Here is a 19,237-nt window from a genome sequence, read left to right as displayed (position 1 = left end):
CACACACACACACACACACACACACACACACACACACACACACACACACACACACACACCTCGTGTATTAGAACGTAAAAAGGCAATATATAATGTGACGCATGTGTGCATTATGTAGGTTTTTTTTTTTCTTGAAGAGGAATAGAGTGTGCTGAAGTCATCCAGAGTTTCTCTTAAACATGGAAACACACACACACTTGTGGTAATATTGGTGAAATGCTTCTTGCTCCATAAGAAATGAATTACCAGTGTCTGCTGTACTGTCTGGACACTAAACCACATTCAGAATTCTGATTTATTTCTTATAGATTGAATTTAAAGTACCTGAGAGAAAAATCTAACCCAAGTTTGTCTCCAGAAAAGCTTCAAATTGAAACTTTCAAGTCGGTTATATGTCGTTTTACAGGTTTTTATAAATTTACTTAGGTTTGAAAAAAAAAACAATTGGCATAAATTCATTTTATCCCATTTCCATTGCCTTTTAGCTCAAGCACTACATTTACACACATTCAAAAGATGTCACAATCCTTTGTGATGTCGATTTATCAAAAATATAAAAATCTGAACCAAACCATCGCTATAAGAGGCTGCTGGGAACGTATCCTAAAATGCCTAAAGAATGTCTTTGTTTGTTTTTTTTTCTCCTTCTAAGCTGTGTTGTGGGTTAACAATGGTTCATTTCAAGTTCAGGAGCTTTTCTCTGCCTGTGTGAGTCATAGGTCAAAGTTTCTWAGCCTAAAGGTAAAACATTCCTCTGAAAATGAGAATAAAAGCAGACAAAGAAATGAAAAACTTTGAAAGACCTTCRGAAAGCCTAAAAAAATCACTTTAAACGATTAAGATTGTCTCATATCTCAAAAGAWAAAGTATAAGATAATGAGAAGTAGTTTGATAGTGTCAACAAAAGCAGCATTAAAGCAGAAATCATCAGCAATCAAACTTATTATTGGTGTGTCCATATGAAGTGTGAGCATAAATCTAAATTATTTAGTACAATGTTTTCCAGCTTTAGGCCAATCCTAAAAACGATGTAAGAAAATAAATTGGACTCTGATTCATTATTTATAAAACAGGAATAGCAATAATAAAGAGGTGGAACAGTGAGGGTTAGGTAAACAGATAAACAGAGGCTTACAGATTAGCGTATGTCTTAAAGTATGGAGACATGCTCCCCATTCAGATCTCCACATACTGTTACTGGCTAAATCAAATAAATCAGTCATCKATCACCCAGAATTCTCTGACATAGCATAGTGTGTCTGATATCCCTCTTGGAGCTGTGCTTTACATGAGAAACCCAGAAACAGATGCCTGCACTGTTTATAAATCACATCAGCCTGTAGTCATTACATTTGCAAATATGTTGCACAGATGGGACGCATCAGACACCAGGACCGACCGCTACAACCTTCAAAATCATGTTCGCCGGATAAATCCTGATTCGCCCGTTTCATCGGAGCCGATGTTTAAAAAGTTCCCAGATGCAAAGGACTCCGACGCTTCTGCAGCTGTGCACCTTAAGCCTCGCGTGCACCTCTTTCTGTTTGCAAGAGAGGAAATTAAAGTTGACGCTTGGAGAGATCAATGTAAACACTATTATCACACACATTTTTATCTTTTTGCAATGATCTAACATGTCAAAATGCTGGTGTTTCAATGAATGGTRCAAAAATTGCTTAGATGTCCCAAATCAAAAGAAAYGTAAATGGTGCCACCATGGTRACCACACACCWGYRTCTCTCACTCCCTGACAACATTTTTAATCAGAGGACAATTTGAGCCTCAAACAGCAAACCAAATAACAGGTAATGTGCAGAAACGTCAGTCCAGTCATCATAAATTAAAACTTGTAGGTTTAGACAGCTCAAACGTTAAAGTGCAAGACATTATCACAGTCTACGCTGAAACTTTAACTGTAAAATATCCAAAAGTTATCAAAACCCAACTTTCCATGACCTATTTAAACTTTGAATGATGTTTCTACAGCGAAGCAAGATTGAGCTATTCAGCTCCAAGAGGGGCCTTGGTTTTCTTACTCATTTCATCAAACCCCATTGTTGTCTACAAGGAGACTCGCTGCAGTTTTTTTTGAGAATATTTTAAAGTAGGTTAAAATCAAAAGCCACAGTGCTCTATTCCAGTTTCTTTTTGTCAAATTATTATGAGCAACCGTTTTTAAAACAAGTGCTTGCAAAGACTTAGAAATGTTAAATTATGTAAAATGTTGACATCTGCCCTCGCTCATAGGAGGATCCTTTTAATGATGCTCCACAGATTAAGGTTGAGCTCAGAGGAAAATAGTGGCCAAGTTGGATTTTTTTAAACTCCCATAGCCGAGGTAATAATAATTTCAGCATGAGATGATGCGTTGTCTTGCATGAAAAGGATTGTTCACCAGAAGACAACACTTCTTTTTATACTAYGGCAGGAAAGGGTCAATTAGGAACTCACCAACTCACTCCTAATAATTCCAGCTCCACCACATCCCAGTCTTATYGGGACATTGGTTTTGTGAAACTTGTTTCCTACTCATCAGTGGCTTTTTCGCAGCTGCTMGTCGACTTTGATGCATTTGTCAGAAACTTCACTTGATGTGCTTTTATCTAAACAAACCCAAAACCCAGACAAATCTTTTCACAGTATATCTTTTCCTTTTTGTGTGAAATATTCATTAAACTTTTCCCAATATTGCTTGAAACTTGTGACTTTGCTTAATATTGTAAAACAACTTTGTGAAGTAGTTTTTCTTTTAATGATCTGTCAGACTAATAACCAACCTGCCAGTGGGATTGATGTCAGTAATCAAAACAGAAATATCAAAATTAACMAACAGGAAAGAGAAATGAACTAATTCATTATTCAGCTTTGTTTCTTTCCTTTTGAACACATTTTTCCCACCACTTATTGTTTTTATTGTTACACCAGAGACCAAACACTATCACAGACAAGTGCCTCATGTTTCTCTGTTTACTTCCTAAAGGGCACCGAAAAAACTGCTTATTCCTCCGATCTCAGATAACTTAAACAACMGAGTCAAGGTTGCTCCCATGCTCTCCTCGGTGCCATCAATCTCACAGGAAAAAGCTGAATTTCCTCTCACGCWATTTTGTTACTATGCCCCCTCTTTTTTTCCCCTCCTATGATGAATACGTCCCCCCTCCCAAATATCATAACCACTTCCTCCTCCTCTATTCATCTTCGCAGCATAAACAAACACAGGTCGACAGACTAATTTGTTTACAGAATTCTTACCCTTTTCCAGCTTACAGCTCTTGTTTAACGGCACGACTCCGCATTTTTGGAACACGCACAGATGTGTTTTTTATTGACTGGAAAGGTAGATGGTATTGATACCAGGTGGACATCTTTTATACAAACCACACATGTGCTTCGGTTGCTGATGTATATATAAAAAAATGCAGAACGAACCCACCTTAATTACAGTTCTGTCATTAAAATCACTGTTACTATTAAAGATACACCACTGCCAAACTGTGTAGTGTCTGTTAGCAAAATATCTCATAAATCAGAGGATTTTAATGACAGTCTCAGAAAGAATTCCTGGATAAATCATAAGCTTTTGTGCAATCTTTGTTTAAAACTTCAGCATGCAATGGGGCGTGCAATATGTATTCTTTCAAGCAATGCCAGTTTTATTGTATTTCTGCAAAACAAGTGGTTTTAGCTTGTTCTGCGCACATGAAAAAAAAMGCTGAGAATATATTTTTAGTTTTATGCACACAAACCAGATGTACAGTCTGCAGCCTGCTTGTAAAAGTGTTTCAGCCCTAATTTTAAACAGAAACACAACTYAAATAAATAACAGCACATAGACACCATTAGTATATGCCAAAAACTCTGTGGAAAAAAAAATCAACACTCCTTAAACAATTGAAGCATGAAATTCCACAGCTTTTTGGCGTCTTTTACCACACATAAGCACTCAGACATCCATGACGTTTAGGTCTGCTTTGATCACACTTCTCTTTGRCCACATTGAGAAACAATTCTATTAAATAAATTGTAATGTAAGCAAATGTGATCACAAACTGCTAATTCCATCAAATTATTTAGTCCAAACAATGGGTGACACACACACAMAAACACACATGCTGAAGCACAAACCTAAACTAGAGAAACTTCAATGATACWGACTGACTTTGCTGGAATTTGCTGAAGAAGCTGAAGCTGAGTTGTTAAAGCCAAATATAGCAAGATGTTAAGCCAAAAGTAGCTACATGGCTAAAAAGCTAAAAGTAGCAAATTGTATCTGAAAGCTAAATTTACTACAAAATATGCTAAAAACTAAAAATAGTACAAGAGCAAGTACAGAAACATATTTCAAGGAGAACATTTTTTAAGGATTTGGAGAGATCTGGATGTATTTTTATAAGTAAAATTTTTGTAAATTAATGTTTTAAAAAAGGTATAAAAGTTACAAAATAAAGTATCTTCTAATTGAGCCAACTATTTTGTTATAGCTGAACTAACAATGTATGCAACCATTAACAAAAATGTAATAAAAAATAATAATATGAAAAAAGGAAAACAATGATGTAAGCACATTGTCAGAAGTGGTGTAACAGAATCTGAATGGGTTAGATAGACGCATATATTCAAGATGCCTTATTTTTAAAACTACGGCTTGTTCATAGTTCAAAGCGTCTCAATAAGGTTGTAACAGCCCTACGCCTGCCCCCCCCCCCCCCCACCCCACCCCCACCATCTGCTCCGTATCAATCAACGGCCCCATCAGCACGACGCTCATCATCATTATCAGACAGAGAGGCTTTTTGAGAGGTTCATCTTGAAACACTTTCTGAAGTTTGTTTGCATCCGTACTCATTTTCCCATGGACAAAGACCCTCCTACACACACAGTGAAACACACACACACACACACACCCCAGAAACCACAGCTCTCTCCCCACTGTGGGGGGTTACTGGTAAAAGAATGTGAGAAACACTGTGGTATCTGGGGCAAGCTTCCTTTTTCAATTCATATGAGTCATATAGCTGTATTAAAATGTCACGATTACATCAGATTGTTGTCAAGTTATTTACGTGTAAATAAAAAATGCATACCTTACATGAYTRTAAATTTGTCTTTTGKGTTTTCTTTCTGGAAACTTGTGCTTAAACAGTGTTGATTTGAATGTTTTAGATAGATTTCAGAAGATTTCCCACGTTCCACAGAATTCAACCCAAAAAAAACTACTATTATTAGCTCAGTAGCTTATGTTCTTCCTGGTCATTCAAGTAAAGCTCTGGCATTCCTTTTATACCGTTGTTTTAAACTAAGATTATTTTATATGAGAATTGAACTAACAATACAGACAAATGAACATTCGCACACAGATATAAGCAAAAAACAATTCAGATGATATAAGATGTTCTGAACTAAAAACTGTTTTTAAATTTGTTAGACTCCATCCTCAAAACCCCTTGAAATTATCTGGACACCTTTACCCTTTCATCTTGCATGACAGACGAGAGCTGAGTCACATGATGAAGGCCGGTGTTGGTTTGGAGACCAAATTAAACACAGAACAGGGTTTTGATTTGARCCAAGCTGGACATAACAAGAAAACATCAAAGATTTTCCAGACATTTTTTGATTCTTGGAGCTGGTGAGTTAAACAAGGTATTCTGTGGGACAGTTTGTGGGATTCTGCTAAAGCTCGAGCAGATCCTGTTCTCGCTCATCACACAGCTTTAAAGCTTGTTCTTMTTTTATTARGTGATGAATGATAAATGRCCTTGGCAGCAGCAGTCCAACCAGCTACGGTAACCATGTGGAGATGTGACACTGGGCAGTGATAGAACTTGAGTTTCCYTTATATGTACTGTATTACACCCAAAGGTAAGCACACCGCTGACGGCACTGTGGCGTTCAGTCATCACAGCTGAAGCCTGAAGGACTTGCACACATATTGAACACAGGTGCACTTCCTGAGTCCTGTGCATTAAACTTCAAAAGATGACAAAAATAACTAGAACTGGAAGAAGCTCCTCTTGGACTAAGTCAAGATACACCGTTCTAAGGTAACTTTTGCTTGGCTTTGCAGCCACATATGTTAAGAACAAATGGTGTTAAGTTGTGCCTGCATGCTTCTGATCCAAAAAGACAAATATATGGGGAAGTGCTGAAATCTCCAGCTGCTCTCAATTCTCATAGATCCCCTTTTGGCACAGGCTACAAACTAAATGCTAATGTGTGCAGCCTCTCAGTTGAGTGCGTTTCTATCTCGTCAACATCTTTGAATTGCAATAAGTGTGACATCTGCAGGAAATGAGAGCCATCCTCCTATAGATGAAGACAAAAGGAAGTGACAGGCTCTGTAGGCTGGCTGAAGCCAAAATGTTGGAGAACATCCAGTCTCTTTTAAGACTTTGTCCTTTCTTTTACTAAATGGGTGACAATGATAGATCGCTCTGAACCGACAGAGTCTATAAGTAATCTGGAGCAGGGGAGGGGGAAAAAAATTAAGCGTGGAAGGAAAAGTTGTGCGTCAATGACAAATAGCTAGGTCATATGGCAATGATATAGCACAAACACAGAAATAAGCTTTGTGCGAAGCAACGAAACATACTTCATTTTAAAAGTTTCTGCAACAAATGTTAAAAATGTGTAGGGCGGTTTTAGCAAAAGCAGAAAACTACCGATAAACTGCTTTAGTTTGTGACTTATGAGTAAGCATTCATTGATCCAGAATGGGAATAGTTGTATTTAAAAGGTTTATTTCCTGCAGCAAAATATGTCAAATACAATGTCTGAGTGCACGCATTAAGCATGAAGAAACATCAAAAGAAAATCTATTTAAAAAAGCAAACAAGTTTCATTGCAAATGAAAGAATAACCACATTTTTTAATATTTCCAGCATTACCTGCTGCAGTTGTAACTACCCAGCTTCAATTGTTATTTTTTTATATTCCACTTAATAAAAAGAACGGTTATTATTATAAGTTCAAATATTATTATCTCAAGCTATAATAGCTTCCTGATGATCACCTCACTAAAGTCCTTTGTGTGTTGTATGCCACCCACACCCACGGACCCCCACACTAATGTTTCCCCTCCTATGTCAAAAAATAACTAAACTAAAAAGGGAAAAAAGCAAAGTTACAAGGTAATGAAAGTACAAATAAAAAGTCTCTGTCTCCCTCTAGTGGATCAAAGTCCAGTTGACAAATTTATTTGGAGAGTTCAGAAAAGTGGAGGGTCCTTCATTAGAAAACAAACAGCAAATAAAAATCCCTTTAACAGAGATTGTAACCCTGCCAAATATGTTCTATTCTTATAAATTTAAATACAAAAATCCTTAAGACAAAAACAAAATAAACACATATGTTGTGCAACTAAATTGTTCTTTAGAGTTTATTACTAGAAAAAGTTAAATTGATGAAACTCAACACTCCATAGGAAGGAAATCTTAAAAACAATCACCTCATCTTATTTCGTTTACAAAATTATCATCAACTTTATCATAGAAAACAAATCCGTCTGGGATGAATTGAGAATTAAACTTACGAAAGATGAAAATCAAAGCATGTTGGGGGAAAAAACACATTCATGAAATGTTTTATGTTTCAAGAGATAATTTTGATTTTAAATGACCAGTTTCAGCCACAAGGTGGAGCAATTAATTCAGATTTAACAGCTGCTTCTGAAAAGGACTCACGTTTTGGTTGTCATACAAATCATTTATAGTCATCAGGACAAGAAGGCATGATTAGAAATATAACACTTGTTTTGTAGTTTATTGTGTTGTTTTTTTAGCTGTCATTAAAATATCAGACGGTGCTACCTAGCTCATAGTAAAAGGGCCAAAACTGTATTAAATCTATCTGCAAACTTAAAAAATGTTAGTTAAAAAGTCCATTTTTGAAACATTTCTTCAGCTTCTCAGCTCTGCTCAAAGCATGCACAAGACAAACACACTGCTTCTGTCATCCAATCAGAATCATACCAGATCCACCTGTTTGATCTGTTTCTGATTGTAATGTTGATGAATGTGAGTGAGGTGGAACTTGGGTTATCAGCTCATTATTTAGGCTCCAGAAGTTGAAGTGAGGCGTCAGCAGTCATCTGCATGTTTAAGGCAGTTTATTGGGGGCCAGGTGGGGCTCAGTAAGGGTCCGTCTTGATCCTCCTGTACAAGCAGCAGGTGAAAACCATCCCACAGATCTGGAAACAGCAATGTGTTTGGTCAAAATGAAGACTTTAGAAAGCTTATATGTTGCTGCACGTGCTTGTAGAGAAGATTTAATTGTGAGGAGAGTTAGAAATCACTGGGAAGTATGAAGCTGGTTACTATGGGGATGTCAGGAGTCAAGCAAGCATCACTGCAACAACAGCATGTGTGCACAGACTTGCATGAGCAAACAAAAAAAACAGGGGGTGGTGCACAGAGGAAAAGCACATTTATGCACAATTATTAATAGCTTTTTTTCCCTAGGTCTCAAAACTAATGACTGGTAAAGACACAAGTGCAAAAAATCTGAAGCAAAGTACAGAAAGATACTGTAAAATAATTTGCATCAGCAAACTTTAGACAAGAATTAAAAAACCTAAAACAAGTGATGTAAAAAGAAATGCTGCAATCTTTCAGTCAAGGTTCAGGAAAAGCCTCATAACAGCAGCAGGAACAGATAAGTGTGCAACACCACTGACCCCATCAGGMCTAATGGATGAACAGGCATGTGCCCAAATTTCATCTTTGAGCCACTAAAAGCCCCATCAAGTGACTCAGCATCGTCTGTCAACATCTCTGGTCAAAAAGGTTTTACTTTTGTTTTGATTCTAATCTACCTGGAACAGAAAACTGTAAGTTAAAGTGTTTTTTTTTTCTCAGGAAGGAGCAAAATATACTTTTATTTTTATGCTATTGAAAGGGTTGGAGTGTTAAGTCTGATTTTTGTAATCAAAAAGAACACAGAAACTATGTAAAATGGATTAAAAAGAATAATGAACTATTATTCGATGGAATAACTGTATTCCCGATAGCTTCTTGAAGTTGTTTGAGCAGCCCAAATACGTTTTCTAGGAGCAAGTAACTATAGAAACAAGACTTTAAAGCAATAGGAGGTGACAGTGTTAGAAAACGCATGGTGAATTATTAACAGTATTTCATCAATTCAGAAACCTTTGAAGTTAACATTTTTGCCCATGCTTAGTTTTTAAATACTAAATATCATACCGCTCTAACATCCCTACTTTCCTCTTCCTGTCAACACGGACAGTAACAGGATGAAGCAGGTGAATTAATGTTTCCTGTTTGACCTTTCCTAGTCTCACATCTGTAACAGCTCGTTATCGGAAAGCGTTAGCAGAGGTTTCATACAAAGCCAAAGCCAAGCAGAAGCATGCTTCACATTAAACACCATTATTTAGAATATTTCGCAGACATGCAGACTGCAGGTCTCACAAACAGCAGGCAGTCAAACAAGGACAAACATGCAAATACCCATAACGCCCTCCAACCTGGTCTATCCATTTGATTAACAACACCAAGGAGCTCTAGAGCCAAATTACAATGCACCAAAGTCTTCTTCCTCTTCCTTATAGAGCAGATAGATAAAGCAGGCTGTCAAGAGTGCTCCGGCCAGCTACAGTGAGACCAAACAACACACAGACATTTTCAACGTATACAAACGTCAGGTTAGAGACAATAATCTAAATATATAGGAATAATAACCAAGTCAGTATGACATGTATCCCAGACAAAAAATAAAAGTTGATGAAGGTTAAACCTACAATACACAAAAGAAAGAAACGTGTTGAACAGTATTTTATATTGTATGTGCATCTTTTAGGGAATACTCTACATAGACTACTTGTTTTTATGTTTTATGTTAATGAAACTGCTTACTGTATAACTTTGAAATAAAAAAGGTTTTAAGCAAATGTTATTGTAAATGTGAACGCTTTCTTTCCATATAGAACAGCAGCACATGCAATGCAATTATTACACAACTGCTAATCCCACTAATGCAAGTTTATGGTTTAAGAAAAACAAAATGTTGTTCTCATCTAATGTCTAATATAAACCTTGATAAATCCTAACATTATGACCACTGACAGGTAAAGGGAGTAACCCTGCTCATTTTGTTCCAGCAGAATATGCTGCTGGGAACAGCTGCTTACTGGCTTTAATACTTCCAACTCACTGTGAAGTCATCAAAAACACGGACCTACTCAAAATTATGCAGGTGGTCATAATGCTATGGCTGATATGCGTCAGTAGGTTCTGCTGGGCTTAAAAGCTTGAATCCATTTCAGAATGGTCTAAATGAAATAAAAGCAATGCAGCAAATCACATAACGATGACAGTGATGACACTGTGAAATGAGAAAAGCCAATTTAGAGGTTATTGATCTGTCATGTTATATTTTCAGTAATGGAGACCCTGAAACCCATTTATCTGCTTTTCTAAGGTTTATTCAACAAAAAGCAGCTGTTTATTCATCGAACTAGGAGGGTTTCACCAACAATCAGGTCTGGATAAAGCAGATTTTATTCGGATTTTTAAAAAAAACAGCTGAAATGTTTTCTGCTCTTTTATCCGCACATTACATTCCACCTACCTGAAGACAGGCCACTCCGATCCCCACTGCCCCAATGATCAGCAGATGGTCTGCAAGAAACTGCTCCAGCTTAGTGATGCAACCCCCCTGCAGAGGAAAAAAGTCTGAGTTACTTAAAAATATTATTCAGTTGCTTTTATTTTCTGCAGAATTATTTAAGTTGACTCATTCTGAATCATTGCTCTGGTAGTAATGTCATCACATTCATACAGCTTTAACCACAGACACTGTTGTAAACCAACAGATTCCACAAAGCTGACTGTTGTGGGTAAACACTGGTTGTGCCACAAATGAGACTCAACCAGCATGAACAGACTTTATTACTTGGATCAGGAGCAGATAATAGTAAAAATGAAGCAACCAAGCAGTAAGAATGTGTTTGTGATCAAACTGAAAAAAGTAAATAAAAAGTAAGGAGAGTCTCACCAGCTGATAAAAGAGCTGCATTATTTAAGCACATCATTACAAGAGATCAATAAACCTGTTTAAAGCAGACAATCTTGCACCACACTTAAAAAAAGACAACTTCCTTTAAAATCTGCATTTGATGTTTGTTATGAAAAGCAAAGTCTTGACTGAAGGGGTCAGACAACTTTAAATCATTTTCTTAATGAAAACAATGTAATAATTAGATGTTGTCATTTTCCAATTTTCCATTAGCATGTGGTTTACTAACCTCCACCTTATAGATGTTGGAGGGGTGGTTTCTCCTGCCACAGAGCAAAGTGACTGTTTTACAGCAGCTGTCAGGGACCACTCTGTTTTCTGCCTGGGTTGACAGAACGTACACGCTCTGCAGCCAATCCTCGTAGTTGTTGCTGCCACAGCACTTGAACTGAACAGGCAGAAAACGAGAGCAGAGAGTTTAATGATGTCCACTTTAAGAGAGAAATACAGGGCTCCCAGCAGTTCATGAAAACTAAATTCTCTGAGTAACTCTTAAAATTCCAGGAGATATTTCRATCACACAAAACGCTGAGAACTTAGGATCTACTTTAGGACTGAGCRGTTTAACAGAAAATTATCTTTTGATCAGAAGGCTAGAGATAATATTCCCTTAATCTTCCCTGTCTGAAAAAAGTGAAAGCCTTTATCCATATATATGAATAAATATAATCCATACATCTTGTTGTAGTCTGTCCACTGCAGATGTAATCATCTCCTTGCCTGGTTGGGCATAATTCTCAGTCATTGTCTGGTTCAGGTGTTGTTTTAGCTCCTCGCTTAGCTGAAGATGAGAAACAGAATAATAAGAACAGCAGAGGTGTCAAAAGTATTCACATTCGTTACTTAAGAAGTATAGATACTAGGGTTTAAAAAAACTTTTTTGGAAGTAGAAGTATCAATTCAAGTTTAAAAGTACTGGTTTTAAAACTACTTAATGGCTTTTTTTAAGTGTTCATTACTTTTACTTTTATACTTTAAGGATAAAAGCTTAGGCTGTGCCACAGGGTTCTATAGCATGTAGCGCAGGGGTCACTAATAGGCGGACCTGGGTCCGGATCCGGACCGGAATGGTGTCTCATGCGGACCCGTACATGATGCCAAAACAAAGATCACCACTTAAAACTGAAATGAGCGCATGTAATGCTGCGTTCGGACCTAACAAGATTTGAGTGTCGGGGGCATCGGGTTTACATGCAAAGTCTATGGTGGATGCAAGTCAAGGGATATTGAGAAGTGTTGCTGTGCGTTTTGAAGCGTTTTGAGACAGAGGAAAGGATGGAGATGGAGAGAAAAACAGGAAAAGAGAAGGAAATATACAGGCGGGTGAGAAAGGATGGAGAAAACTGATAGTTGAGATGGGGAAGGGGAGAGAAACTGAAGAGTTAACAGACAAATACAAAAAAATAAAAAAATAAAAACAAATAGTTGCATCAAAATTTTTTTAATGGACAGCCGGTGAGTCTCACATGTTTAGAAATGTGACCCTTATTAAAAGTTAATTCCATTATGAAACAAAGTATAAAAGTTTTGGACAAATGTACCAAATCAACATGCACAGTTGTCATGTAATGTTTAGTTTCTTATTTTGACACGTTCATCATACTTTTACTCAGTAAGAGAACATAAAACATCAGACTTTAGAATYTCACGTTCATCTTTTTGTTACGTGACAATAAATATTGAAAAACTATTTTAATTAGACTGAATTGATTTAATTTTATATGCAAATCAGTTTGTGCAGATGTTGATACAACTACTACTTAAATATATATAATTCTAAATAGTTTTTTTTTTTGATAGCCTCCCTTCTCCCCCTTTAGCCATCCTCTCCACACCATTATTATGTTTTTTTTAATAATAATAAGAGAAGAAGAAGAAAAAAGAAAAAAGTGAAATGCATTGACAAAGAGTGAAAAAGAGATTAGAAGATATGTAAAATATATGTTGAGAAAACACAAGACAGCACACCGGACTTCTCGGCTCCACACCTACAAAACAAAGCTAGCAAAACCACAGCAACAAAAATGCATAACTATGTAATTATAATGACTTAAGCCTTGCTGAAAACCATACCCATTTACATATACAAATATATACACAACCATACCCCTACCTACATATCCAAACACTTTCATATACATACTTACATACAAATACATACATACCCATACATATACATGCCCATATACATACGTGCACACATACATACACATATGCACATATCCTTCGTCAGTGCCCGAATAGAAAACCCAGGATGTAAACGCCTGTTTGTGTGCAGTTGTGATCAGGCATGGATCTCTCTCGTGGAATGTTTCAAAGTGAGTGTGGGGGGACCACAGAYGCGACCCGCAAAGCCGGAAGCCGACATATAATTCTAAATAGTAAAACATTATGATCTAATGGACCTTGGTCTTAAGAAATTTTCTCTGACTGGACCTGTTTAAATTTTAATTGAAGACCCCTGATATAGCGTATACCCCCCCCCCCCAAATCCATTTTCCTTCCAAAGTCAATAATGAGTATAATGTTAAATTAAAATGTTTATGTTGAAAATTTGTAATTAACTGATTAGACTACTTTTTTCAGCCATGATCATCTTCATTCTAGGCTACATCTGCTACAGTCTGTGCTGCTGGAATGTGATGTGATTTGTGTCATACAGGTGTGATGGAGTGATTTGTGTCATACAGGTGTGATGGAGTGATTTGTGTCATACAGGTGTGATGGAGTGATTTGTGCCATACAGGTGTGATGGAGTGATTTGTGTCATACAGGTGTGATGGAGTGATTTGTGTCATACAGGTGTGATGGAGTGAGTTCAAATTTACACTTCTCATCCAACCACAACCAAATTCACTCTATCCAAGAGCTCAAAGTATCTGGATAGATTTCTATTTATTTTTTCTGAACAATGAAAAGATGGAATAAAAACAAGTCAAAGTTAAATAGAAAATAAATGCTTTTTGCATTTTTAAAAAGTAAGGAGCAGAATGTTCAGATAATTGAATTAAAATGCAAGGAGTAGAAGTAAAAAGTAGGCTGAAAAATAATTACCCCACTAAAGTATAAATAACCAAAATTTCTACTTAAGTAAAGTATTTGTACTTAGTTACTTGACACCTCTGAAGAACAGTGAGCGAGGAACAATTAAATGGGCTATGTACAGTTAAATTCTTTTGCACCCCACAGGTTGTTGAGTTTACTGTCAAACTTGGTTTCTTTATAGTTCACCTGAAGGGATTTTTGTCATTTCTGTAGATGACAAAACAAAAAACGACTGCTAACTTACCCTCTGGTAGTAAACATAAGCCAGAACTCCAGCCACCAGCTCAATCAAAAAGATCAAGAGCAGGAAGAAGAAATACTGCGGATGAGAAATAAAACAGAAGAGAAGAGAGGAATTTCATAAATCAGCCACAGGATTTCATTCAGACATTTCAGCCTCTTAATCATCTGTACGGTTGTCACTTAARCCATCTCCTCAGCAACTCAAGCTGCTTCAAATTTGAGATGGCTCGATATAAATTTTCATCATCTGTCACTTCGCCGCATCTGTCACTTCTAACGCAGATGGCAACGCTGCCCAAAAAAAAAAAAAAATAATAAAATCAGACATCCAGAAAGCAATCTGAAAGGCTGTGAAAGCTTATTCCTCTCTGCACTGAACGCTGCTAGAAACCAATTCTAGTTTTAATTATAGCAGAGCTGAAAACATCTTAGCAATAAAAACATTATTGAAATTTTAGCTGTCACTTTAGATATATATCAGGCATCAGATTAGTATAACCAAACACAGGAGCATCAACAAGCTAACAACAGAGTGAGACCAAAAAAAGCTGCATATTTTAAGCATCTTAATGACAAGCATGACTGTATGTACTGAAATAAAGAGAACAGTAATGTCAACTGAAGCAGACTGCTTACACTGACAGCCTAAWAAGATTAAAAGAAAACTTTTTTTAAACTCAAATAGCATGCATAAACTTTATTATTTATCAAACCCTTCCAACAGTTATCACAAACAAGCTCATGTAACCCAAGCACACAGGACTAATTAGATCTAGCTGTCAGAACGAGCAGCAGTGCTTCTCCGAAACCCACTGCAGACAGATGCTTCTACCTCCAACACAACGCCAAACAAAGTGATCCCAAACCACTGGTGGCAAACAGCTGCAGGGAATGTTCCATTTAAGAGAGTAGAGTTAATTGTACAAACAGTGAAARCTCAAGTAATTTTAGGCTTATTCCTGGTTATGCAACACAGTGTCACAGGTTTACAAAGTTGTGCTTTTTTAAATAATTTAAGAATCATTAGTCAAGGTTTTCCACAAATTCACAGTGTGAAAAAAAATCTGAAAAAAATGACATCTTTAAATAGTTTATAAGTATAGACTATTTTCCATGTGATACACTTTAGTGATAATGATCTAAACCAACTCCAACCAGATTTTATAAAAAGTGTGAAAATTTAATTCCCTTAGGAGAAAAAAAAGGTGGCAAAGTGTGGTTCTGGTGCATCTGTGGTTTTCCACTGCAGCTGTTACCAGTGTTACTGTGTTTTACAGAAACACAACCAGCTCTGTAATGAGTTAAAAAACACTTCAGTCTCTATGTGTATGCTGCCCACACAAAATGTCAACTTCAGCTTTTTTTAAAAAAAAAAAAAGCACCCTGTTCATGCAACTATCACTTTTTAATTTTCCACTGATCTATAAATAGCATGTTGATGTTGTTGGCATCAAAGCTAACTGCATTAGAAAATCTCTACCACTTAACTCTTGCAAGCCCCCTGATTTATTTTTTTGTTTCTATTGCAGCATCCATCAACAGTTGATAGRCAGAGCTAAAAATAGCCCTGCAGCAGTGAACATTCACCTCCCACCTGATTTTCTCCCACTGAGCCCTGTTCCTGTAAAATAATGAGGACAGTAAGGGTCTTGTCAAGAGTCATTTGCCATCATCTCGTGACAGACCTTAAAACAGGGTTGGCATGAATGAGACCCGTGTTATGCTCTTACATCAGTGTCATGTACCTACGCACAGACAATAGGCAGGGGTGTACAAGTGGGCACACAGCTACCTTCAGGTACAGACATGTAAAGAAACAGTTTGCTAATCATTCTGCTTGTACATCCTTCAGTACACCACAAAGTCAATTGACTGCATTTCTAAAATGATTAATAGTCTTGTTTGCTACACTCAACACTTTACACCACAAAACACACTCACTCATCCAGTTCTTTAGTATATGTAGAGCTTTTTTTCCTCCACCACATACTCGAGGAGTCATGCACAAGAACACTTTGACATACTTCAGACTGGTGACCCATGAATTGAACCACTGACCCTCAAATTGTCAGATTAATCTATTTTTTATTCTCTCACTGGTCTTCAACACAGACCCTTCTTTCACAATTAGTCATGATATTGTTCGTCTAAACCTGCACTTTTTTTTGGATTCTCAGAGACAAATTACCCAGCCATGAAGCACAAGTAGATCAATAATAAAATTAAGTCATGATGTGAGAGTCGTATGCTAAATGATCAGCTGACTAGGGATGGACAGTTATTATTTTATAATAACAACAACAATAATAATAATAATAACAACAATAATAATAATATTTATTCGTTAATTTCATTAAAAACAACTTAAAGTCAATATAATTAAAATACAACTCAAATAAATGAAAGGCAGCAGAAGAAGACCAAATCTTATATCTGCCCCTTTTTTCTCAATAAAATCAATCAAAATAAACTTCAAATTTCAATAACAAAACAAAAAATATATATAAATAAAAAAGAAAAGAAAAAGAAAAAAACATGAAAAGAAAAAAACAATAAAGGTTTGACTCCATCTTGAACACAAATCATACGTTATGTTGTTACATATTTCTGTAACAAATTTACCTTTAACATTCTAAACTTTTAGATTTAAATTGTGATTAAAAATAGTAAATTCAAAGAAGTTTTGTGAAGTCAAGCTTTTTTATTTTCTCTCTGAACCACTGCACTTAGTACTGACACATTAAGAAAGCTTTTCGAGTCTACCGCCCACAACCCAAATGCACAAAAAAAAGTGTCATCATAGTTTATTTTGAAAGAATTATAAAGTAGGACCTACGTTTAAGGGCAAGTTAAACTTCCAGAAGATGTAAATGATAGCCCTGCATAACTTAAATCATACACTTCGAAGAAAAGTTAAATAATTGCAAACAAATTCAACAAGTGTTTTGGCTTAAAATGCCCATCCCTACAAYTGACATCAACAACAATCAAAAACCACAGATAATGAACTCTGAAGACCCCTCCTGTCCCTTTGGCCTCACCGTAGACAGACAGCTTCTCTGTTCCCTGATGACAGCACAGCAGCCGAGGAAACCGGTAACCACCACTAGGCTGCCAGCCAGGATGAGGATATATGCTGAGACAGCAAATGTGCTGGAAGCCAGCAGACTCAAGTAGTCACTCTTCTCCACCACTGTCCAGATTCCTACACCCAAGACAGCAGCACCACCCATCTGCAAAAGTAGAGGTGGAAAAGAATATATCAGTTAATAAATCTGTAATACGTAGACCAAAAAAGCTTCAAACAATGTAGCATGTCTGCTGAACCTGGCAAAAAAATGACCAAAATGAAAAAAAAATGCACTTTTCAGGAAAAGATGTGAGTTCAGCATCATTAGATGAGTCATAGCATGGATAGAAAAAAGTAAGAAAAAGTCAGAAGAGGGTAAAGAGAGAAGAGAGGAATTGTGAGAAGAAACAGAGAAAGTGGCACTGATTCAGCCACAGGGAGTATTAAAACTTCAGAGGTCAWGTCAGGACATAATGACTGCTTCCTTCCAAACAATTCTGACTAACTGACCCAGGGTGGCTTTTAGATCTGTTCTTTGCATCTCATGACGTTCACAAGCAGACAAATAGGAAATGCCTTCAGTCTTTCCCCTACATCCTCCCATCCCTTTCCGTCTAAAACAATCCTTTTCACAGTCAAGTGTGCCCAATCAAAGGGGCACCAATAGGAGAAAGGACACACTGACAGATGATTTGCACATATCTAGAAATTAGTTTTAAACACGTTCCACTGAATTATAAAGCAACAGATCAACAAAAAAAACAGTAAAATGGCCTTCAAGTGTGTGTTCAATCGTTTTATCATACAGAACTTGATCAAAGGTGGCTGAGCTTATCAGCATTTGTCTAATTCAGCAGTTACTTCAGATCATACCTGCTCTTAAAATCTATTCCCAGGCAGTATAATCTGATAGGGTGTTATCAGCGGAAGCAAACTGGGATGACAGTAAAGGTGAGCAGGACAATGTCATGACAAGAGATGCATCATTTCTAGAACTGATTCAGATTCCAGTGGTGGACAAATAAAACAAAGTGGTTTGAGGAAATCTTGGAAGAAAGCCTGAGGAGATTTCAGATGCAAGAGATAAATGTTTCTTTTAGGAATAGKCAGTGTAATGTATTAGAGCAAATGCTGAAGTCTTTATAACAAAGACTAACGCTGTTCTGTTCTTTAAGTCTCATCCTGTCTCTGCATCTAGGTTCTTTTCTTGGACTCTAAAAACCTTCCAAAGTAAGGAGAAAATCATTATCTAAGAAACAGATTGCAGTACCATTAGGTGGGATGTCAGAACTCTCCTCAATCCATCATCTTAACCTCTGACATATGTCAAACTATGCTTTGCAACATTTATAGTGTTTGTTTAAAATAGAATTAAGGGTGTATTCAGACCAGGAAAGTCCTTTAGTCCAATTGTTTGGTCCGGACCAAAAATGGACTTTATTTATTTTTTTCGTTTGGTGAGGTTTGCATTCACATTGTGCTTTTTTTGCAAATGAACTACAGTGGGGAGAACAAGTATTTGATACACTGTTGATTTTTCAGGTTTTCCCACTTGCAAAGCTTGTAGAAGACTGTAATTTTTATCATAGGTACTCTTCAACTGTGAGTGATGGAATCTAAAACAAAAATCCAGAAAAATACAATGTATGATTTTTAAATAATTAATTTCCATTTTATTGTGTGAAATAAGTATTTGATCATTTCGGGGCTCCGTCAGTCCATGGTCTGGGGTTCCGTGGGCTTGGCAGTTTGCCTGGAGGGAGAGGTAGTTGGGCTGCTCTTCCAGTGTGGGTTTCGAGGAACGGGAGGACTTACTGGGGCCAGTGGGGGAGCTGACTCCCTGTG

At 36.8% G+C, this 19,237-nt stretch overlaps 1 protein-coding gene across 2 annotated transcripts in view; it reads right to left on the bottom strand.

Moving 5' to 3' along the window:
• Nucleotides 1-6,720: 6,720 nt before the first annotated feature.
• The window catches only part of tspan11 (tetraspanin 11), a 17,813-nt gene continuing 5,296 nt past the window's right edge, over nucleotides 6,721-19,237 (bottom strand). The window contains exons 3-9 of one of the 2 annotated variants that reach the window (XM_014004169.1): nucleotides 17,364-17,555; nucleotides 14,324-14,398; nucleotides 11,711-11,815; nucleotides 11,264-11,422; nucleotides 10,588-10,674; nucleotides 9,485-9,609; nucleotides 6,721-8,188 (exon numbers count right to left, since the gene is read on the bottom strand). In XM_014004169.1, the coding sequence (XP_013859623.1) occupies nucleotides 9,532-9,609; nucleotides 10,588-10,674; nucleotides 11,264-11,422; nucleotides 11,711-11,815; nucleotides 14,324-14,398; nucleotides 17,364-17,555 (696 nt within the window). In that variant the 3' untranslated portion in view covers nucleotides 6,721-8,188; nucleotides 9,485-9,531. The remainder of the gene's footprint in view (nucleotides 8,189-9,484; nucleotides 9,610-10,587; nucleotides 10,675-11,263; nucleotides 11,423-11,710; nucleotides 11,816-14,323; nucleotides 14,399-17,363; nucleotides 17,556-19,237) is intronic. The other variant, XM_014004170.1, reaches the window with a different exon arrangement.

This window comes from Austrofundulus limnaeus, unplaced genomic scaffold (assembly GCF_001266775.1).
Source record: "Austrofundulus limnaeus strain Quisiro unplaced genomic scaffold, Austrofundulus_limnaeus-1.0 Scaffold22, whole genome shotgun sequence".
Taxonomy (NCBI): Eukaryota; Metazoa; Chordata; class Actinopteri; order Cyprinodontiformes; family Rivulidae; genus Austrofundulus; species Austrofundulus limnaeus.
The sequence above is the reverse complement of the archived record's forward strand: the minus strand, read 5'-3'. Positions and strand labels throughout refer to the sequence as shown.